At 32.2% G+C, this 24819-nt stretch overlaps 1 protein-coding gene across 1 annotated transcript; it reads left to right on the top strand.

Moving 5' to 3' along the window:
• The first annotated feature begins 3041 nt into the window (after window positions 1–3041).
• Window positions 3042–12599, top strand: LOC143431013 (uncharacterized). Its single transcript, XM_076907499.1, has 8 exons — window positions 3042–3051; window positions 3105–3140; window positions 3228–3262; window positions 3496–3733; window positions 5202–5391; window positions 7718–7919; window positions 12067–12436; window positions 12493–12599. Exons 1-8 carry the CDS (start codon window positions 3042–3044, stop codon window positions 12597–12599), a joined length of 1188 nt encoding a protein of 395 aa, XP_076763614.1.
• The last annotated feature ends 12220 nt before the right edge of the window (window positions 12600–24819 follow it).

Here is a 24819-nt window from a genome sequence, read left to right as displayed (position 1 = left end):
CTTAAAAAATCATTAAAAATCTTTAAAAATCTTAAAAAATGCAAATTTTATGTAATAAATTTCGTTTTTTAATACTTTCAGCTTTATGGAAATGGAATGTCGCAATTGACAGTGTTTCACTTTATTTTTTACATTATTAATTATTAGAATGCACTGAATTAGTGCAAAATAATTTTTTACAATATATAAACATTTTTAAAATATTGGAACTATTTAAAAATATTGGAATTATTTAAAATATTGGCATTTTCTAAAATATTGGAACTATTTAAAAATATTAGAATTATTTAAAATATTGAAAATAAAATATTATACTCGTATTTCACACTCAAAATATTATATTCATAAAATATTAATAAAAAATTGACATAAAATAAAATATTAATTAAAAATTGCCATTAAATAAAGTATTATACTCATATATTATACTTATATATTATATTCAAATAATATATACTTCAAACGTTTCTAAACATATATTCTCTTTAATTGCAACTTTTCATTATTTTTCAAATAAACCATGTTTTTTATTACTTCATTTTTAATAATAGTAATTAACCAAATAAGTTACACTTACTAAACGAGTACATTTTAATTCTCTCGAACAAGAAGACTCGCAAAATTAATAACAATTATACTTTACACTGTTAATAATAACTTAATAAAAATTATAAAATTAATATTAATATTAATAAAAAATTAATAAAAATTATACTTTATATTATTCATTGGATTACGATTTCAAAGGCACCCAGTATGCAGGAATTATCGCGACGTGAAACAAATTTATAAAACAAATAATCAATATCGATTATATATTTAACGCAGAGAGGAATTATTAATAGATTTAATGAAAATAATTTACAACTGGTATTTTCTATATGCAAACGTTTCTCCATTGTGAAGATATAATTTATTTTTTAATGACATTAATAGCGTAAAAATATTAATCAGCTGTTATTTAAAAAAATTTATTTTAAATGAACGTTATTCATGTTATTTAAATTCATTATAAATGAAAATTATCGTCACATTTTGCCAATTTTTCCCAAAAAACTTTCGACGGCCATAACCGTCATTTGCTCAGCACGTCATTTTTTCTGTTCCACAAGCAAATGACGGCTATAACCGTCGCGACGATTATACGCCATTTGCTTCACTAATTCATTTCATTTACTTAATTCGTGAAAAAATACTTACAGAATAAATCATCTTTCGACCGCGTGAACTGAGATCGACTAAACTTTTCGCACGACTATCGATCATTGTCGATCGCGTGATCGACTGTTATAGCAGTCATTTGTCTCTAAGATACTCAAATGTTTCAAAGCGAAAAAAAAACAACTAATACGCTGTCTGGCATGCTATCACTTTTTTTCTAGATGCGTTACTCGTTAATTTAACAAGTGCACGTGTTAATACACTTCGTATTAAGGCTGTTCTTTTTTTATCGATTAAAATATGCACGACGGCTATAACCGTCATTTGCGTATATATCGCCAAAGGATCTGACGGCTATAGACGTCATTCGCGCGAATAAGGTTATGACGGCTATAACCGTCATTTGCGTAAATAAGGATATGACGGCTATAGACGTCATTTGTTCTTCGAAGTGTTGAAATATGCGCGACGGCTATAACCGTCATTTGCGTAAATAAGGATCTGACGGCTATAGACGTCATTTGCGTCAAAGTGTTAATTTATTAGAACCAAGTTTATGGTATGGACGCAATCGACTGGCTATTTTTGAGAATTTCCAAATACTACTAACATTTTTTTTTTACCACTTTAATTTTCTAAAGTACCAAAATTAGGATGTTAAAGGTTGCTTTGGAATTTTTAATGATTCGCAGCTTCAACGCTACAATTTTTCTAGAAATAATTTTTAAATTTCGCTAAGAATAATCTCAAAACTTTGCTCCAAATAATTCTAAAGCATTGCTATAAATAATTCTCAGATTTTGCTAGAAATAATTCTAAAACTTTGTTAGAAATAATTTCCAGATGTTGCTAGAAATAATCCAGAAACTTTGCTAGTAATAATTTCAAAAATCTATTATAAACAAATCCTATAAGTTTGCTAGAAGTAATTTTTAAATTTCGCTAAGAATAATCCCAAAACTTTGCTCTAAATAATTCTAAAGTATTGCTATTAATAATTCTAAAATTTTGCTGGAAATAATTCTAAAACATTACTGGATATAATTCTAAAACTTTACTAAAAAAGACCCTGAAACTTTACTGCAAATAATCCTAAAACTTTTCAATAAATAATTGTAAAACGTTTTTACAAAAGATCCTAAAATTTAGCTAGGAAAAATCTTTAAACTTTCTTCTAAATAATCCTAAAAATTTGCTATAAATAAACACAAAATTTTACTCTAAATAATCTCAAAACTTTGCTTTAAATAATCCTAAAGCTTTGCAATAAATAATCCTAAAACCTGTCTATAAATAATTTTTAAATTTCGCAACGAATAATCCTAAAACTTAGCTCTAAATAATCCTGAAACTTTGCTCTAAGTAATTCCAAAACTTTGCTAGAAATAATCCTAAAACTTTTCTATAAATAATCCTAAAAACTTTCTATAAATAATTTTTAATTTTGCGAGGAATAATCCTAAACCTTTGTTCTAAATAATTATAAAATTTCATTAGAAATAATTCCAAAACTTTGCTATAAATAATTCTGAAACTTTGTTACAAATAATTTTAAAATTTCACTATGAGTAATCCTAAAACTTTGTTCTAAATAATTTAAAACTTTTGCTCTAAATAATCCTGAAATTTTATTACAAATAATTTTAAAATTCCACTAGGAATAATCCTAAAACTTTGTTGAAAATAATCCTAAAACTTTGCTAGAAATAATTTTTAAATTTCGCAACGAATAATCCTAAAACTTAGCTCTAAATAATCCTGAAACTTTGCTCCAAGTAATTCCAAAACTTTGCTAGAAATAATCCTAAAACCTTTCTATAAATAATCCTAAAAACTTTCTTTCGACTGTTATAGCAGTCATTTGTCTCTGAGATACCCAAATGTTCCAAAGCGAAAAAAAACGAACTAATACACTGTCTCTCGTGCTATCACTTTTTTTCCAGATGCGTTACTCGATAATTTAACAAGTGTACGCGTTAGTACGCTTCGTGCTAACGTTGTTCTTTTTTTATTAATTAAAATATGCGCGACGGCTATAACCGTCATTTGCGTATATATCGCCAAAGGATCTGACGGCTATAGACGTCATTTGTTCGTCAAGGTGTTAAAATATTCACGACGGCTATAACCGTCATTTGCATAAATAAGTATCTGACGGCTATAACCGTCATTTGCGTAAATAAGGATCTGACGGCTATAACCGTCATTTGCGTAAATAAGTATCTGACGGCTATAGACGTCATTTGTTCGTCAAAGTGTTAAAGAATAAAAATCGAATCTCAAAAGGAAAAAAATATATTTTTTAAGAGAATTACGAATTTCTGTCGATAAAAGAGGGATTGTCGTTTCAGAGACATCGACCAGGACGTCCTCTGCATCTGTTACACAGAGACTTACGACTTTTTGGCGGCTGGCCTTACCGACGGTTCCCTAAAATTGTACAAAACAAGCTCTGGCGAGGTTCTAACCCTGCGTGACACTGAAATGATGCAGAAACCTAGTCCAACGACCGCGATTAAACACAGGCCAGTGCACAGATCTCATCCAATCACTCGTACCTTCATTGCTACTTGTTAGTACTTCTCATTTTGTCTTAATTTATTCTTAATTTTACCTTACTTTATTCTTAAATTTACCTTATTCTATTCTTAATTTTACCTTACTTTATTCTTAAATTTACCTTATTCTATTCTTAATTTTACCTTATTTTATTCTTAATTTTACCTTATTTTATTCTTAATTTTACCTCATTTTATTCTTAATTTTATCTTATTTTATTCTTAATTTTACCTCATTTTATTCTTAATTTTACCTTATTTTTAGATTTGGATTAAATGCATCTCGTTGATGATAATTTTTTTTTTTTAATGAAACTAATGATTTTTTTAAAGAGAAGATGAGAATGTTTAGAAGAGTCATATTTAAATAATTATTTAGAATATGATAGAATAATTGGTAATGAAATATGTGTGGCTAGTTTTGATATAATTGGTGCTTAAAATTATCGACAGGAGCTTCAATATATGAGCTTTTTAATAATTATTGAGGAAATAAATATGTTGGAAGTTTTACTAAAGAAGTAAACATTTAAAAAAAAAAAGAATTTGGAAGGATAAGTTCTAATTAAGGACCCAAATTTACTCTAATATTCGATAAAATATGTTCAGTAACTTAATACTATTGTACAATTGGAGAACGATGAAACATTGTAAATTAAAAAAAAAATTTTTAAGTTATATCTTCTAACTAGAAAGTCAAATTTACTCTAATATTCCTTAAAATATGTTTAGTCAACTAACATTATTGTAGACGCAATATAAAATTGTGAAATTAAAATACGATGAAATGTTGCAAATTTTAAAGGAATAAGTCCTGACTAAAAACTCAAATTTACTATAATAATCCGCTTAAAATATATTTAATCAACTAACATTATTGCAGACACAATATGAATCGAAATTTGTCCTAATATTCCTTAAAGTCAAACTTACTTTATTATTAATTTTTATTTATTAGTTTAGGACTTTAATTAAACCCTAAATTTCCTTTACTATATTATAAAAGCCATAAAAAATTGTATAATTAGACAACAACCAAACATTGCATATTTAAAAACAATAAATTCTAAGAATCCAAATCCCTTAAAAAAAAAAACAATTAAACTAAGAACCTAAATTCCTTAAAAAAAACAATTAAACTAAGAACCTAAATTCCTTAAAAAAAACAATTAAACTAAGAACCCAAATTCCTTAAAAAAAATAATTAAACTAAGAACCCAAATTACTTAAAAAAAAAAATAAACAATTAAACTAAAAACCCAAATTACTTAAAAAAAAAATAAACAATTAAACTAAGAACCCAAATTACTTAAAAAAAAAATAAACAATTAAACTAAGAACCCAAATTACTTAAAAAAAAAAATAAACATTTAAACTAAGAACCCAAATTCCCTAAAAAAAATAATTAAACTAAGAACCCAAATTTCTCCAAAAAAAAAAAAGAACGAACTAAACTTAAAAAGTTCTCCAACACTGTTGCAGATGCAAACGGCTGCGTGAAATGCTGGCACTATCCAACAGCACAGTGTCTTTACACGATCCGTGAGAAGAGACAAACATTGGGCTTGGCTTACCACTCCCATTTACCAAAGTTTGTGACATTGGGCGACGATGCGAAGCTGGTTTTGTACGACGAGGAGACCAAAGTGCAGGAGCGAGTGTTTCACGCAAGGTTGACCAACCACTACAAATTTTCATAAATTTAGAGACAATTTCCTTAACACTTTGACGAACAAATGACGTCTATAGCCGTCAGATCCTTATTTTTGCAAATGACGGTTATAGCCGTCACGAATATTTTAACACTTTGACGAACAAACGACGTCTATAGCCGTCAGATCCTTATTTTTGCAAATGACGGTTATAGCCGTCATGAATATTTTAACACTGACGAACAAATGACGGTTATAGCCGTCAGATACTTATTTATGCAAATGACGGTTATAGCCGTCGTGAATATTTTTACACTTTGACGAACAAACAACGTCTATAGCCGTCAGATACTTATTTATGCAAATGACGGTTATAGCCGTCGTGAATATTTTTACACTTTGACGAACAAACGACGTCTATAGCCGTCAGATCCTTATTTATGCAAATGACGGTTATAGCCGTCGTGAATATTTTAACACTTTGACGAACAAACGACGTCTATAGCCGTCAGATCCTTATTTATGCAAATGACGGTTATAGCCGTCGTGAATATTTTAACACTGACGAACAAACGACGTCTATAGCCGTCAGATCCTTATTTATGCAAATGACGGTTATAGCCATCGTGAATATTTTTACACTTTGACGAACAAACGACGTCTATAGCCGTCAGATACTTATTTATGGAAAAGACGGTTATAGCCGTCAGATCCTTATTCGCGCAAATGACGGTTAATTTTAATAAAGAAAATTATTTTGTGTTGTCTCGAAGACGAAGAAAATAAATAAGTGAATATATTGGGCTATTCAGAAAGTCATTTCATTTTTTTTTCATGAAAAGGAATCACGGTTTTTTTAGAGTATATAATTTTATACTTTTATTTATTTTTATTTTTATTTTTATTATTTTCATATTTATTTATATTTCATATTATAATCTTATATATATATATAACTTTTGCCATCGTTTTTGTTGTTGAAAATGAATCACTGTTTTTATTAGAGTGTATAAACATTTTATTAAATTAGATATCCTCCATTTTGATCCAATACTCATAATACTTCTGATCTTTGCTGGCAAAAAGCTGGTCCAAGTGATATTTGACCTGATCTTGATTGGAAGTGAAGGTCTTCTCATCTAAAAAATTTCGCAGAGACCAGAACAAGTATATAATAATCTAAAGGTATAAAATCTAGAGAATATGGTGGGTAGTTCCACAATTGCCATAAAAAATTACCAACAAGATTTCATGTTTATTAATTCCACAATTATCATAAAAATGACCACTAAAATTCCATATTTATTAATTCCATAATTACTATAAAACTTACCACAAAATTTCCATATTTATTAATTCCATAATTACGACAAAAATGACCACTAAAATTCCATATTTGTTAATTCCATAATTACCATAAAAATCACCACTAAAATTCCAAATTCATTAATTCCATAAATACCATAAAAATGACCACCAAAATTCCATATTTATTAGCTATAATATCTGAAGTTTTAACTTCTGAAGCTCTTAGATCTGAAGCTTTGAGAGTTGAAGCTCTTAGATCTGAAATTTTCACCTCTCAGGCTCTGAAATATGAAGCTCTGAGATTTGATTCCACAAATACCATAAAAAATTACCATCAAAATTCCATATTTATTAATTCCATAATTACCATAAAAATGATTACTAAAATTAAATATTTATTAATTCCACAATTACCATAAAAATCACCACCAAAATTCCATATTTATTAGCTATGAGATCTGAAGTTTTGACTTCTGAAAAAGATCACCACAAAAATTCCAAATTCATTAATTCCATAAATACTATAAAAATTACCACCAAAATTTCATATTTATTAGCTATGAAATCTGAAGTTTTAACTTCTGAAGCTCTGAGATCTGAAGCTTTGAGCTTTGAAGCTATGATACCTGAAGTTTTAACTTCTGAAGCTCTGAAATACGAAGCTTTGAGAGTTGAAGCTCTAAGCTTTGATTCCACAATTACTATACAAAATTACCAACAAAATTCCATATTTATTAACTATGAGATCTGAGGTTTTGACTTCTGAAGCTCTGAAATATGAAGCTATGAGCGTTGAAGCTATAATATCTGAAGTTTTAATTTAGATCTGAAATTTTCACCTCTGAAGCTCTGAAATATAAAGCTTTTACAGTTGAAGCTATGAACTTTGATCCCACAAATACCATAAAAAATTACCACCAAAATTCCATATTCATTAATACCATAATTACCATAAAAGTCACCACAAAAGTTCCATAACTACCATATAAAAATGACCACCTGTACGTTCCTTAATATCCTTTTTCCATCAAAATTTAGCGATTCGTTGGAAGTGATGGACGGCCACAAGTCCAGAGTGTTCAGCGCCTGTTTCAACCCAAAATCAGCGCACGAGTTGATCAGCGGTGGTTGGGACGACACCATACAATTTTGGGACACGAGGCAACCATACGCGTTGAGGCGTATATCCGGTGTCCACATGTGCGGCGATGGACTCGACATAAGCAGGAATGGAAAAGAGGTATAACCTCTCATAACTGCTGCAGAGTTGCAGCAACCCTCACTTCAAATTTCATTCAAGCACAGCTTCAAGCTCAAATCAGATTTAACTTAAGTATAGCTTCTTCTCCTCACCACAGATTTAAATTGACCAGAGTTTCTCCCACCTCAGAGACAACTCGAGTACAGCTGCCTTACCCCCACTCCAGACTTAATTCGAGCACAGCTCTCTCATTCTCCCACTCTAGATTTAATTTAAGCACAGCTCCTTCCCCCCACTCTAGATTTAATTCGAGCGTAGCTCTCTCTTCCCCCGCTCCAGGTTTGATTCGAGCACAGCTTCCCCCACCATCAGAGACAACTCGAGCACAGCGATCTTCCCCCACCACAGATTTGACTCGAGCATAGCTCTCTCTTCCCCCACCACAGATTTAACTTGAGCGCAACTCCTTTCCCCCACCCCAGATTTGACTCGAGTACAGCTCCCCCCACTCTAGATTTATCTCACGCATAGCTCTCTTCCCCCACCATCAGAGACAACTCGAGCACAGCTCTCTTCCCCCACCACAGATTTAACTCGAGCACAGTTGCCCCCACTCCAGATTTAACTCGAGCATAGCTCTCTTTTCCCCCACTACAGATTTAACTCGAGCGAAGGTCCTCCCACTCTGGATTTAACTCGAGCATAGCTCCTTCCCCCACTCTAGATTTAACTCGAGCACAGCTTCCCCCACCATCAGAGACAACTTGAGCACAGCTCCCTTACCCCCACTCCAGTTTCAACTCTAGCGCAGCTTCCTTACCCCCACTCCAGTTTTAACTCTAGCGCAGCTCCCTTACCCCCACTCCAGATATAACTCAAGCACAGCTTCCCCCACCCCAAATTTAATTCGAGCGTAGCTCTCTTATCCCCCGCCCCAAATTTAATTCGAGCGTAGCTCTCTTATCCCCCACCACAGATTTAACTCGAGCAATGGTCCTCCCACTCCAGATTTAACTCGAGCATAGCTCCTTCCCCCCACTCTAGATTTAACTCGAGCACAGTTGCCCCCACTCTAGATTTATCTCAAGCATAGCTCTCTTCCCCCACTCCAGATATAACTGAAGCACAGCTTCCCCCACCATCAGAGACCACTCGAGCACAGCTCCCTTACCCCCACTCTAGATTTAACTTAAGCACAGCTCCTTCTCCCCACCCAAAATTTAACTCGATTACAGCTTCCCCCACTCCAGATTTATCTCGAGTATAACTTCTCCTCCCACTCCAGAGATAACTCAAGCACAGCTGCCTCCACTCTAAAGGCAACTCGAGAACAGCTCTCTCCCCCCACTTCAGATTTAACTCGAGCATAGCTCCTTCTCCCCACTCTAGATTTAACTCGAGTAAAACTCCTCCCACTCCAGACTTAACTCGAGCATAGCTCTCTCTTCCCCCACCACAGATTTAACTCGAGCACAGCTCTCTCTTCCCCCACCACAGACTTAACTCGAGTACAACTCTCTCTTCCCCCACCACAGATTTAACTCGAGCACAGCTCCTCCCACTCTAGATTTATCTCAAGCATAGCTCTCTTCCCCCACTCCAGATATAACTGAAGCACAGCTTCCCCCACCATCAGAGACAACTCGAGCACAGCTCCCTTACCCCCACTCCAGATTTAACTCGAGCACAGCTGCTCTTTCCTCTCATTCTAGATTTAACTCGAGCACAGCTTCCTCCATCTTAGATTTAATTCAAGCAGAGCTTCCTCCACCATAGATGTAACTCGAGCACAGCTTCCTCCATCTCAGATTTAATTCAAGCACAGCTCCCCCCACAATAGATTTAACTCGAGCACAGCTCCCTCCCACCACCCCAGACTTAACTCGAGCATAACTCTCTCTTGGCCACTCCTACCAGACTTCAACTCAAGCACAGCTTCCCCCACTCCTGGAGCCAACTTGAGCATAGCTGTCTCTTCATCACCTCCTCCCTCCCCCAGATTTAACTCGAACATAGTTTCCACCCCTCCACAGAGGCAACTCGAGCATAATTCCCTCCCCTCCACAGAAGCAACTCGAGCACAGCTCCTCCCACCTCAGATTGAACTCGAGCAAAGCTCCTCCCACTCCAGACTTAATTCAAGCATAGCTCCCTCTCCCCACTCCAGATTTAACTCAAGCACAGCTTCCCCCACCCCAAATTTAATTCGAGCATAGCTTTCTCCCCTCCACAGAGGTAACTCAAGCACAACTCCTCCCACTCACAGAGTTTCAGAGTCGAAGCCTTGAGAGAGTTGAGCTGTGAAATCTGAAGTTTTCAGCTCTGAAGCTGTGAGATATGAATCTTTTAGAGTTGAAGCTCTGAGATCTGAAGTTTTGGGTTCTGAAGCTCTGAGAGTTGAAACCCTGAGTTTTGAAGCTCTCAAATAAATTTAAAACTTTACTGACACAATTCAACTTCCATCTTGTTCACCTTCAGAGGTAACTCAAGCACAGCTGCCTCCCCCACCCAACTACCCCCCCAAATAAAAAAAAATAGAAACAAAATCCATCATATAAAAATAAAAAAAAGAACAATAAACATCCCAAAAAATTAATTTTTAATATTAACAAATATGAATTTTCTGGAAAGTTTATTGTCCTTTTTTTTATTCTTATATGATGGATTTTGTTTTTTTTTTTAATGCTAGCACACCTTAACTCTCATCCTCCATCCAAATAAAAATTAAAAAAAACAAAATCCATCATATAAAAATTAAAAAAAAAAGAACAATAAACATCCCAAGAAATTAATTTTTAATATTAACAAATATGAATCTTCTGGAAAGTTTATTGTCCTTTTTTTTATTCTTATATGATGGATTTTGTTTTTTTTTAATGCTAGCACACCTTAACTCTCATCCTCCATCCAAATAAAAATTAAAAAAAACAAAATCCATCATATAAAAATAAAAAAAAAGAACAATAAACATCCCAAAAAATTAATTTTTAATATTAACAAATATGAATTTTCTGGAAAGTTTATTATCCTTTTTTTTATTCTTATGTGATGGATTTTGTTTTTTTTTTAATGCTAGCACACCTTAACTCTCATCCTCCATCCAAATAAAAATTAAAAAAAACAAAATCCATCATATAAAAATAAAAAAAAAGAACAATAAACATCCCAAAAAATTAATTTTTAATATTAACAAATATGAATTTTCTGGAAAGTTTATTATCCTTTTTTTTATTCTTATGTGATGGATTTTGTTTTTTTTTTAATGCTAGCACACCTTAACTCTCATCCTCCATCCAAATAAAAATTAAAAAAAACAAAATCCATCATATAAAAATTAAAAAAAAAAGAACCATAAACTTCCCAAAAAATTCATATTTGTTAATATTAAAGATGATTTTATTTCTGCTTTTTTTTTTAATACCAGCACACCTTAACTCTCATTCTCCATCCAAATAAAAAAAAAAAACGAAAACCAATCCATCATACAAAAATAAAAAAAAAAAGGAACAATAAACTTCCCAAAAAATTCATATTTTTTAATATCAAAGACGATTTTGTTTCTGCTTTCTTTTTTAAATACCACCACACTTTAACTCTCATCCTCCATCCAAATAAAAAAAAAAAAACGAAAACCAATCCATCATACAAAAATAAAAAAAAAAGGAACAATAAACTTCCCAAAAAATTCATATTTTTTAATATCAAAGACGATTTTATTTCTGCTTTTTTTTTAATACCAGCACACCTTAACTCTCATCCTCCATCCAAATAAAAAAAAAAAAACGAAAACCAATCCATTATACAAAAATAAAAAAAAAGAAACAATAAACTTCCCAAAAAATTCATATTTTTTAATATCAAAGACGATTTTATTTCTGCTTTTTTTTAAATACCACCACAGCTTAACTCTCATCCTCCATGCAAATAAAAATAAAAAAAAAACAAAATCCATCATATAAGAATTAAAAAAAAAAAGAACAATAAACTTCCTAAAAAATCCAATTTGTTGATATTAAAGATAATTTTGTTCCTGTTTTTTTTTTAACACCAGCACACCTTAACTCTCATCCCCCATCCAATTAAAAAAAAAAAAAAAAAACAGAACCAAAATCCACCACATAAAAATAGAAAAAAAGACAGAATAAGTTTTCCAAAGAATTCATCTTTAATATCAACAAATAAACAGATATTGTCGTGTTCCTGGCAAAGAGAGAATCCCATCCAATTATGGGACTATCGTGGTGGCAGATTGTTGGTCTCCCTCGAACCAGACAGCTACTCTTCCCTGCTTTATTGTGGCAAATATGTCTCCAACATGTTCCTCGCTTGTGGCGGAACGGACGCCAATCTCTTCAGAGTGGTCGATTTACGATCACACGCGGTGAGTTTCCTACCAAACTGTCCATTGCTTCACGTTTTAACTTTTTTATTACAAAATGAAACGAATACTTGCAGAAAATCTACAAAATCGACGCAACAACTGCATCGTCAAAATGGCCCTCTTCAAACATTATATAATTCTGTCGAATCTGTTCGATGGATTCTGTTGAAACTTTGCACATTTGTAGATCTATATATGACTCATCGATTGGTGGCCAAACTTTTTTTACAGACCTTGAAATAACGGAGTGGGAGGGGATGAAAGTTGAGCGTCCAGAGAAGTCTTTTGGAGGCTGCAACTTTTTACTGGAAAAAGATATCGATTTGAATTTTGCGTGAAAAAATAGCAAGAAAAATCAAGCTTTTAAAGGGTGTATCAGTTTTTATTTTTTCGAAACTTTTAAGTCATGTTTTTCGCATTTTTCGTCCTCCCTTTACGCAAAATTCTTTTTGAAGTTTTCTGCGCGATTTTGTTTAGTGTAACGACAATCTTGATTTCTAGTAATCTATTTTCGAGTATTAAACCATTACATATAAAAGAAAACATGTATTTTGTTCGAAAATTGCAACCACAGCTTGCACGTGCAAGTATATTTTGTGTTATAACTCTGAAACGAAAAGTTACACCAAAATAAAATTTATACCACTTAAAGAGCACAAAATCAGCTTCCTACACTGAATTTTTTATTAAAATTTGAAGATGCTTCTTTTGGGTATTGCAATTTTTCACAATTTTTCATAATTGAAACCAGAAAAATGCGTAAAAGTTGACTTAAAAGTTTCGAAAAAATAAGAAGTATACATAGCATTCGAAAACTTGAATTTTTTCTGATTTTTCGACACAAAATTCAATTCGATATCTTTACTCAATCAAAAGTTATAGCCTCTGAAAGATTTCTCTAACCGCGTAACTCTGACCCCCTCCCCCTCCGTTATTTCAAGGTCTGTAAAAAAGTTACTCTACCAATTGATGACTCACATTTAGATCTACAAATGTGCGAAGTTTTAACAAAATCCATTGAACGAGTCCAAAAAAACTGTATGGTTTCTGAAATTGGGTCCTCTAATGTGACTGCAAAGGTTAAAATTTATGCTACAAATGGAATTATTCAAAATATAGTGACGTATCGTGCTTAAAATGTTAATAAAGATGACGATGAGGGTCTGTGTGCTCCTTTGACAGACGCTGGCCATGATCAGGAACTTGAAAGGCGGTACGTACAGCATGGACGTGGGACCAATAAATCCAAAACACGCGAAGAGGACCAGGACCATCTCAATTGTGCCACAGCTCGCTTTCTGTGCTGGCAAACGGATATTCGAGATAGACGCTCAACCTGGTTGACGATTCGTTTATTTTCAGTCTTACTGCAGCGTGCAAATTATTGTTTACCGTGTAATAAAGAAATAAATTGTTGTTCCGCTCCACAGAAACAAATAACTAGGTTTTGCCTTCTTTTTAGTTGGCGTTGGAATTGTTTGGTGTAAATGTTGAGAGATATTGATGTTGGGTTCAGAAATATTAGGATACTTTAATTATTAGGTATTTTTTTTGGTGGAACGATGTGAAATTTAGTTTTTGTTTAGAATTGTTTTGGAGTTGTACTATGTATGTTGATGTTCGATGCTTGTTTTTGTAAGGTTTTTTAATATTATTTTTCTTCTTCTTCTTTGAAATTTATAGTTACGTGTGTGGAGATGGACGTCTTGCAAACTTTGTGAGAAACATATTGATATTTGTGTTTTCATAGTTGGATCTTTCAATGTAATCGTTCTTCTTCTTTAGATTTTTAAAAGTACGCTGATATTTGTTGCTTCATTGGTTGCGCCTTTCAATATAATTCTTTTTCTTCCTTAGAACTTTAAAGCTACGCGTAAAATGTACATTTACCAAACTTTCGTGAGAAACACATTAATATTTCTTGCTTCCTTAGTTATCGTTCAGTTACATTTTCCAACGTAATCTTTCTTCTTCTTTAGAACTTTAAAAGTACATCGATATTTGTTGCATCCTTGGTTGTGCTTTCCAATAGAATTTTTCTTCTTCTTTAGAACTTATTTCTTTTCTTCTAATATAATCTTCCTTCTTCTTTAGAACTTTAAAGCTACTCACGTGGAGTTGTACACTTCTCAAACTTTGTCGCAAGTACATTGATATTTGTTGTTTTCCAAAGTATATGGAAACGTACAATTTCCAAATTTTATGAGAAGTACTTCGACATTTGTTGCCTCCTTAATTATGTTCTCCAGTATAATCTTTCTTCTTCTTTAGATCTTTAAACGTAATAATAAGTAATAATAGATAATTGTTGCTTCCTTGGTTTTGAGCTTTCCAATATAATTTTTCTCTTCTTTAGAACTTACGAGTTACGCAGGTGGAAATGTACAATTTTCAAACTTTCTGAGAAGTACATCGATATTCATTCTTTTCTTAGTTCCATTTCCCAATATAATCAATTTTCTTTTATCTTCTTTAGACCTTTAAAGTTACACATATTAACAATCACATAAAAATGTACATTTTTCAAGTTTTATAAGAAACGCATTAATATTTCTCACCTTCTTAACTATTATCCAGTCATATTTTCCAATACGATCCTTCTTCTTCTTCTTCTGCAGACCTTCAAAGCTACGCATGTGGAAGAAGTGAACGTTCTACAATATATTCTTCGTTTTTCTTTAGATCTTTAAAAGTACATTGATAATTGTTGCTTCCTTGGTTGTGTTTTCCAAGAGAATCTTTCTTCTTCTTTAGATCTTTAAAAGTCCAGTGATATTTATTGCTTTCTTAGTTATATTTTCCAATACAATCTTTCTTCTTCTTTAGATCTTTGAAAGTCCAGTGATATTTATTGTTTCCTTAGTTGTTTTCCAATATAATCAGTCTTTTATCTTCTTTAGATCTTTAAAGTGACCCATATTAACAATTATATAAAATTGAACATTTTTTCCAAACTTTATAAGAAACGCATTAATATTTCTCACCTTTTTAACTATTATCCAGTCATATTTTCCAATACGATCCTTCTTCTTCTTCTTCTGCAGACCTTCAAAGCTACACATATGGAAGAAGTGAACGTTCTACGATATATTCTTCCTCCTTCTTCAGATCTTTAAAAGTACATTGATAATTGTTGGTTTCTTGTTTGTGTTTTCCAGTAGAATCTTTCTTCTTCTTTAGATCTTTGAAAGCCCATTGATATTTATTGCTTTCTTAGTTATATTTTCCAATACAATCTTTCTTCTTCTTCAGATCTTTGAAAGTCCAGTGATATTTATTGCTTTCTTAGTTGTTTTCCAATATAATCAGTCTTTTATCTTCTTTAGACCTTTAAAGTGACCCATATTAACAATTATATAAAATTGAACATTTTTTCCAAACTTTATAAGAAACGCATTAATATTTCTCACCTTCTTAACTATTATCCAGTCATATTTTCCAATACGATCCTTGTTCTTCTTCTTCTGCAGACCTTTAAAGCTACGCATGTGGAAGAAGTGAACGTTCTACAATATATTCTTCGTTTTTCTTTAGATCTTTAAAAGTACATTGATAATTGTTGCTTCCTTGGTTGTGTTTTCCAATACAATCTTTCTTCTTCTTTAGATCTTTGAAAGCCCATTGATATTTATTGCTTTCTTAGTTATATTTTCCAATACAATCTTTCTTCTTCTTTAGATCTTTGAAAGTCCAGTGATATTTATTGCTTTCTTAGTTGTTTTCCAATATAATCAGTCTTTTATCTTCTTTAGACCTTTAAAGTGACCCATATTAACAATCATATAAAATTGAACATTTTTTCCAAACTTTATAAGAAACGCATTAATATTTCTCACCTTTTTAACTATTATCCAGTCATATTTTCCAACACGATCCTTCTTCTTCCTCTTCTGCAGACCTTCAAAGCCTTCTTCTTTAGATCTTTAAAAGTACATTTATAATTGTTGGTTTCTTGTTTGTGTTTTCCAGTAGAATCTTTCTTCTTCTTTAGATCTTTAAAAGTCCAGTGATATTTATTGCTTTCTTAGTTGTTTTCCAATATAATTAGTCTTTTATCTTCTTTAGACCTTTAAACTTACACCATATTCTCAACCATATGAAATTGAACATTTTTCAAGTTTTATAAGAAACGCATTAATATTCCTCACCTTCTTAACTATTATCCAGTCATATTTTCCAATACGATCCTTCTTCTTCCGCTTCTGCAGACCTTCAAAGCTACGCATGTGGAAGAAGTGAACGTTCTACAATATATTCTTCGTTTTTCTTTAGATCTTTAAAAGTACATTGATAATTGTTGGTTTCTTGTTTGTGTTTTCCAGTAGAATCTTTCTTCTTCTTTAGATCTTTAAAAGTCCAGTGATATTTATTGCTTTCTTAGTTATATTTTCCAATACAATCTTTCTTCTTCTTTAGATCTTTAAAAGTCCAGTGATATTTATTGCTTTCTTAGTTATATTTTCCAATACAATCTTTCTTCTTCTTTAGATCTTTGAAAGTCCAGTGATATTTATTGCTTTCTTAGTTGTTTTCCAATATAATCAGTCTTTTATCTTCTTTAGACCTTTAAAGTGACCCATATTAACAATCATATAAAATTGAACATTTTTTCCAAACTTTATAAGAAACGCATTAATATTTCTCATCTTTTTAACTATTATCCAGTCATATTTTCCAATACGATCCTTCTTCTTCCTCTTCTGCAGACCTTCAAAGCCTTCTTCTTTAGATCTTTAAAAGTACATTGATAATTGGTGGTTTCTTGTTTGTGTTTTCCAGTAGAATCTTTCTTCTTCTTTAGATCTTTAAAAGTCCAGTGATATTTATTGCTTTCTTAGTTGTTTTCCAATATAATTAGTCTTTTATCTTCTTTAGACCTTTAAACTTACACCATATACTCAACCATATAAAAATGTACATTTTTCAAGTTTTATAAGAAACGCATTAATATTCCTCACCTTCTTAACTATTATCCAGTTATATTTTCCAATACGATCCTTCTTCTTCTTCTTCTGCAGACCTTCAAAGCTACGCATGTGGAAGAAGTGAACGTTCTACAATATATTCTTCGTTTTTCTTTAGATCTTTAAAAGTACATTGATAATTGTTGGTTTCTTGTTTGTGTTTTCCAGTAGAATCTTTCTTCTTCTTCAGAATTTTAAAGTTACGTACGTGGTAATGTAAAGTTTCTAAACTTTGTGAGAAATAGATTGATATTTGTTGCTTCCTTAGTTATTCTCCAGTTATACTTTCCAATATAATCTTTTTTCTTCTTTAGAACTTAGTTGTTTTCCAATATAATCAGTCTTTTATCTTCTTTAGACCTTTAAACTTACACCATATTCTCAACCATATAAAAATGTACATTTTTCAAGTTTTATATGAAACGCATTAATATTTCTTACCTTCTTAACTGTTATCCGGTCATATTTTCCAATACGATCCTTCTTCTTCTTTTTCTGCAGAACTTCAAAGCCTTCTTCTTTAGATCTTTAAAAGTACATTGATAATTGTTGGTTTCTTGTTTGTATTTTCCAGTAGAATCTTTCTTCTTCTTCAGAATTTTAAAGTTACGTACGTGGTAATGTAAAGTTTCTAAACTTTGTGAGAAATAGATTGATATTTGTTGCTTCCTTAGTTATTGTCCAGTTATACTTTCCAATATAATCTTTTTTCTTCTTTAGAACTTAGTTGTTTTCCAATATAATCAGTCTTTTATCTTCTTTAGACCTTTAAACTTACACCATATTCTCAACCATATAAAAATGTACATTTTTCAAGTTTTATATGAAACGCATTAATATTTCTTACCTTCTTAACTGTTATCCGGTCATATTTTCCAATACGATCCTTCTTCTTCTTTTTCTGCAGAACTTCAAAGCCTTCTTCTTTAGATCTTTAAAAGTACATTGATAATTGTTGGTTTCTTGTTTGTGTTTTCCAGTAGAATCTTTCTTCTTCTTCAGAATTTTAAAGTTACGTACGTGGTAACGTGAAGTTTCTAAACTTTGTGAGAAATAGATTGATATTTGTTGCTTCCTTAGTTATTCTCCAGTTATACTTTCCAATATAATCTTTTTTCTTCTTTAGAACTTTAAAGTTACTCATGTGGAGTCGTACACTTCTTAAACTTTGTCAGAAGTACATTGATATTTGTTTTTGATTGTTTTCCAAAATAATCTTCCTTCTTTAGTGCTTTAAAGTTACGCATGTTGAAGAAGTTTACATCTTCCAAACTTTACGAGAGGCACAATCATATTTAATGCTTCCTTAATTATGTTTTCCAATATAATCTTTCTTCTACTTTAGATCCTCAAAAACATATTAATATTTGTTGCTTCCTCGGTTGCGCTTCCTAATATAATTTTTTTTCTTCTTCTTTAGAACTTTAAAGCTTCGCATATCGAAATGTACAATTTCTAAACTTTATGAGAAATAAATTCTTGCTTCCTTAATTATTATTCAGTTATATTTTCCAACATAATGTTTCTTCTTCTTTAGAACTTTAAAAGTACAGCGATATTTCTTGCTTCCTTCATTCTGTTCTCCAATACAATCTTTCTTCTTCTTTAAAATTTGGGAATGTACAATTTCCAAACTTTGTGAGAAGTACTTTAATATTTGTTGCTTTCTTAATTATGTTTTCCAATATATTCAATCTTCCTTCTTCTTCAGACCTTTAAAGTTACCCATATTCTCAACCACATGAAATTGAACATTTTTTCCAAACTTTATAAGAAACGCATTAATATTTCTTACCTTCTTAACTGTTATCCGGTCATATTTTCCAATACGATCCTTCTTCTTCCTCTTTTGCAGACCTTCAAAGCCTTCTTCTTTAGATCTTTAAAAATACATTGATAATTGTTGGTTTCTTGTTTGTGTTTTTCAGTAGAATCTTTCTTCTTCTTCAGAATTTTAAAGTTACGTACGTGGTAATGTAAAGTTTCCAAACTTTGTGAGAAATAGATTGATATTTGTTGCTTCCTTAGTTATTGTCCAATTATGTTTTCCAATATAATCTTTCTTCTTCTTTAGATCCTCAAAAACATATTAATATTTGTTGCTTCCTCGGTTGCGCTTCCCAATATAATTTTTTTTCTTCTTCTTTAGAACTTTAAAGCTACGAATATGGAAAAGTACAATTTCTAAACTTTGTGAGAAATATTTTAATATTTGTTGCTTCCTTAATTATTACTCAGTTATGTTTTATAATATAATTAGCCTTCTTTGGATCTTTAAAAAGTTGCACTGTTTCCACATGGAAATGTACGTTTTTTAAACTTTTATGAGAAGTACATTGATATTTGTTGCTTCTTTAGTTATAATACTCCTTCTTCTTTAGAATTTTAAAGTTACGCACATAGAATTGTACATTTCTGAAACTTTTGTTGAAACAAATCAATATTTACAGCTTTTTTAGTTATTATATAATTATACTTTCCAATATAATCTTTCTTCTTCTTTAGATCTTTAAAAACATATTAATATTTGTTGCTCCCTCGGTTGCGCTTCCCAATATAATTTTTTTTCTTCTTCTTTAGAACTTTAAAGCTACGCATATGGAAATGTACAACTTTCCAAACTTTGTGAGAAATACTTTAATATTTGTTGCTTCCTTAATTATTATTCAGTTATGTTTTATAATATAATTTGCCTTCTTTGGATCTTTAAAAAGTTGCACTGTTTCCACATGGAAATGTACGTTTTTTAAACTTTTATGAGAAGTACATTGATATTTGTTGCTTCTTTAGTTATAATCCTCCTTCTTCTTTAGAATTTTAAAGTTACGCACATAGAATTGTACATTTCTGAAACTTTTGTTGAAACAGATCAATATCTACAGCTTTTTTAGTTATTATATAATTATATTTTCCAATATATTCTTCCCTCTTCTTTAGAACTTGAAAATCACTCACGTGAAGTTGTATGCTTCCCAAATTTGGTCAAAAGTACATTCACATTTATTGTTTTCCAATACAATCTTTCTTCTTCTTTAGATCCTCAAAAAGATGTTGACTGTGCCTTCCAATATAATTTCTTTTTCTTCTTTAAAACTTTATAAGAAACGCATTAATATTTCTCACTTTCTTAACAATTATCGAGTGATATTTTCTAATACGAACCTTCTTCTTCTTCTTTTTCAGGCAAATCTTCAAAGTTACGCCTGCGGAGTCGAACATTTTCCAAACTTTGCAAGAAACAGATTAATATTTGTAGCTTTCTGTTTTCGTTTTTCAATATAATATTTCTTCTTCTTTAATACTTAAAGTCACGCATGTGAAAATGTACATTTTGCAAACTTTGTGTTAAGTTTTTTGATATAATCGATCCTTTTTCCTCTTCTTCAGACCTTCGAAGTTGAATCGTTCTCCAAAGGGTTCGCAAGAAGTCCATCAACATCTCTTCAGCTGCGCCTTCTACTTTAATTGTTCCGCAAGAACTATTTGCATCTCGAAACGCTCAAAAACCATCAACGATTATTGTAATACCTTCGTTACCAAGGACGTACGCAAGAAATAGCAATTTATACTGTACAGACTGGTTTATCAATTTTGTTCGTTCTTATAATTTAAGAAATGTAATATACTATATACATTCCGCATAAAAAAAAATTGTACAAACTGTATAAATTAACTCCAACCGATCATCTGTCCGTGTCTCGAACCCTTTCGCATTCGATTTAAAGAGCGAAGCGCAATCGCATTGGCAAACTTGTTTCTTCGAAAACTGCAACAGCGTTCGCTCTAAAACTTTTTAAGACCAGCCAGCGGTTCGAATGAACAGTCTGCGAAGTAGTCTCAGTAATAAAATATATTTCTTCGCACTGGCAGAGCGAAGAGATCGGCTGTGGCCTTAGAAACCAATCGTTTATCATTTCTTCAGGCGAAACTAATGGCTGCAGCGATTCTTGGTCTTTCACTGATTATTGTGGAGGCGGAGGACCAATCGCAGAAGGGATAAGGAAATTTCTAGGACCAATATTGCGTCCAGCATCGCCTCTGGAAAGCATAAAACAATTTTAAGTCCTCCGTCGACTACGAATGAGAAGAAGAAACGTAAAGACTTAGAAAATTTAAGAATACGAGGAACGAAGGAGGATGTAAAGCGCAAGGAGGAGCAGTAGAGCCAGAAGAGCAAGCGTGAGAGTACCTGGAAGTGGAATTAAAGGGAACGAAGTGATCGTAGCATCAAATCGTACATGTATCGTTCAATTTTCTTCATCTGTTTTTTGTACAATTCCAACGCACTTTGCGCCATTACTTTCTTGTAAATGAGACCGCCTGGGTGCATCGAAGGTCCAACAGAATTATTGCTGAAGCTTAGTCTGCGTTTGCTGAAGCTAATTACTAAATACTGATTTTTGTTCTTCTGTTTATGGCTTCGCTGCGAATGCTCTACGTTGGAGTCTACGTTGGGCAATATTGCTGCTGCGAGATCTCTTCGACACCAAGTTGAGGCTCCAAATGGCTTCAGAGAAGAGTTTGAAGACCATTTTCCTTAAAGCGACAAGAATTTCAGAAGACGCTTTGAAATAACTGCAACAAATGCTCTGCGTTGGAGTCTACGTTGAGCAATATTGCTGCTACGAGAGCTGTTTGAGACCAAATTGAGGCTTCAGATGACTTCAGAGAAGAATTTAAAGCCTATTTTCTTTGGAGCAACAAGATTTTCAGAAGACATTTTGAAATAATTGCAACGAATACTCTGCGTTGAAGTCTACGTTGGACAATATTGTTGCTACGAAAGCTGTTTGAGACAAAGTTGAGGCTCCAAATGGCTTCAGAGAAGAGTTTAGAGACCATTCTTTTCAGAGCAACAAGATTTTCAGAAGACGCTTTGAAATAATTCCAGCGAATGTTCATTTAAGTTTCTTGAGAAGGCGAACTCGCAACGGAAAGTAATTCTTGCTGCTACGCTTGCACTCAAAGAGTTACGAGTACCAAAAGAGTCTTATTTCTTCCAGAAGAGGATGTACAGCTCCTTCGATAAAGATCCATCAAGAATTATGCTTGCTATTCGAAGAAATCGAAAACCAATATCAATTTTGTAATCATGTTAGTTATGACTCGCTGGCAATGATCGAGAGACTCTTCTCTGTGCTTGGAGTCGAGTTAAGGAAGCAACGTACGCTTACTGAAGAAATTAATGGTACTTCGTTATTGTAATAATTAAAGGAGCTGCGAAGCAGCTTTGCGAGTCTGTTGATGCTTCGATTCTGATCATTCGGTTCTAGATTGCTGTGGCGTTAAAATATTTGATGTATTTTGCTTTCTATAAATGCAATAAGGGGTCAGAAGAATATTTAACGATGCTGAGCATGAATAATTCCAATTGAAGAATATAAATTTTGAGTCTACACTAAGAAGAAATGAAAAGTACAAACAAAATGTTAATAAAGATGACAATGAGGGTCTGTATTGTATAAACATTGTACTACAAACAACTAAAACCTATTAGAAACATCGCAGAGACCATAAAAAGCCATCCCCGAACAAAACCAGAATTCAGTATTCAGCTTCAGCCCAAATTGATGAGTTCGCTAAATAAAGAAAAAGTTGGAGGATGGACTGAAACTTAAGTCGATCAGGATTCAAATATTACTAAATAAAGAAGAATTTAGAGGATGGACTGAGACTTAAGTCAATCAGGATTTTTAAATATCACTAAATAAAGAAAGTTTAGAGGATGAACTGGGACTTAAGTCCATCAGGATTTCAAATATCACTAAATAAAGAAAGTTTAGCGGATGAACTGGGACTTAAGTCGATCAGGATTCAAATATTACTAAATGAAGACAAATTTAGAGGATGAACTGAAACTTAAGTCCATCAGGATTTAAAATGCCATTAAATGAAGACAAATTTAAAGGATGGACTGAAACGAAGACAAATTTAGAGGATGGAGTGGGACTTAAGTCGATCAGGATTGAAATACCACTAAATAAAGAAGAATTTAGAAGATTGAGAAAGACTTAAGTCAATCAGGATTTTTAAATAGCAGTAAATAAAGAAAGTTTGGAGGATGGACTGAGACTTAAGTCGCTCAGGATTCAAATATCAGTAAATGAAGAAAGTTTACAGGATGGACTGGAACTTAAGTCGATCAGGATTCAAATATTACTAAATAAAGACAAATTTAGAGGATGGAGTGGAACTTAAGTCGGTCAGGATTTCAAATACCACTAAATAAGGAAGAATTTAGAGGATGGAGTGGAACTTAAGTTGATCAAGATTCAAATATCACTAAATAAAGGAAGTTTAGAGGATGGACTGGGACTTAAGTCGCTCAGGATTCAAATATCAGTAAATGAAGAAAGTTTACAGGATGGACTGGAACTTAAGTCGATCAGGATTCAAATATTACTAAATAAAGACAAATTTAGAGGATGGAGTGGAACTTAAGTCGGTCAGGATTTCAAATACCACTAAATAAGGAAGAATTTAGAGGATGGAGTGGAACTTAAGTTGATCAGGATTCAAATATCATTAAAGAAAGAAAATTTAGAGGACGGACTGAGACTTAAGTCCATCAGGATTTCAAATATCACTAAATAAAGTTTAGAGGTTGGAGTGGGACTTAAGTCGATCAGGATTTTTAAATATCATTAAATAAAGAAAATTTAGAGGATGGACTGAAACGAAGACAAATTTAGAGGATGGAGTGGAACTTAAGTCGATCAAGAAGTTGTGTGTTTGGGTTCTATAAAGAGAGAAATTTTGGTGAGCGAGGATTGAATTATGGTAGCAGAAATGTATGGATGCTTTTACTGTGAAAATTTGCAAAATTGTAGGCGCTGAGGGCTCTTTTTTCACTGTGAAAGAGAAAATTATAAGCGCTGAGGTCTCCTTGAAGAGAGAAATTTTGGTAGCAGAGTTGTGTGGATGTTTTCATTTCAAATGTCACTAAATAAAGAAAATTTGGAGGATGGTCTGAAACTTAAGTCGATCAGGATTGAAATACCAGTAAATAAAGAAGAATTTAGAGGATGAACTGAAACTTAAGTCGATCAGGATTTGAAGAAGAAAAATGAAGAAAATTTAGAAGTTGAACTGGGACTTAAGTCGATTAGAATTTCAAATATCACTAAATAAAGAAAGTTTAGAGGATGGACTGAGACTTAAGTCGATCAGGATTCAAATATTACTAAATAAAGACAAATTTAGAGGATGGACTGGGACTTAAGTCGCTCAAGATTGAAATACCACTGAATGAAGAAAAATTTGGAGGATGGACTGAAACTTAAGTTGATCAGGATTTAAAATACCATTAAATAAAGACAAATTTAGAGGATGGACCGAAGCGAAGACAAATTTAGAGGATGGACTGGAACTTAAGTCGATCAGGATTGAAATACCACTAAATAAAGAAAGTTTAGAGGATGGACTGAGACTTAAGTCGATCAGGATTTAAAATACCATTAAATGAAGACAAATTTAGAGGAAGGACTGAAACGAAGACAAATTTAGAGGATGGAGTGGAACTTAAGTCGATCAGGATTGAAATACCACTAAATAAAGAAAGTTTAGAGGATGGACTGAGACTTAAGTCGATCAG

This window comes from Xylocopa sonorina, chromosome 16, assembly GCF_050948175.1.
Source record: "Xylocopa sonorina isolate GNS202 chromosome 16, iyXylSono1_principal, whole genome shotgun sequence".
In the NCBI taxonomy this organism is placed as follows: domain Eukaryota; kingdom Metazoa; phylum Arthropoda; class Insecta; order Hymenoptera; family Apidae; genus Xylocopa; species Xylocopa sonorina.
This window is presented reverse-complemented; position numbering and strand designations above follow the sequence as displayed.

What these genes read in the sequence shown, in the direction of transcription:
- LOC143431013 (XM_076907499.1), top strand. An exon ending in TTTAACAAGTGTACGCGTTA is followed by an intron (nt 3,141 to 3,227) that starts GTACGCTTCGTG and finishes ATATCGCCAAAG; the next exon opens with GATCTGACGGCTATAGACGT. An exon ending in TAAGCAGGAATGGAAAAGAG is followed by an intron (nt 7,920 to 12,066) that starts GTATAACCTCTC and finishes ACAAATAAACAG; the next exon opens with ATATTGTCGTGTTCCTGGCA.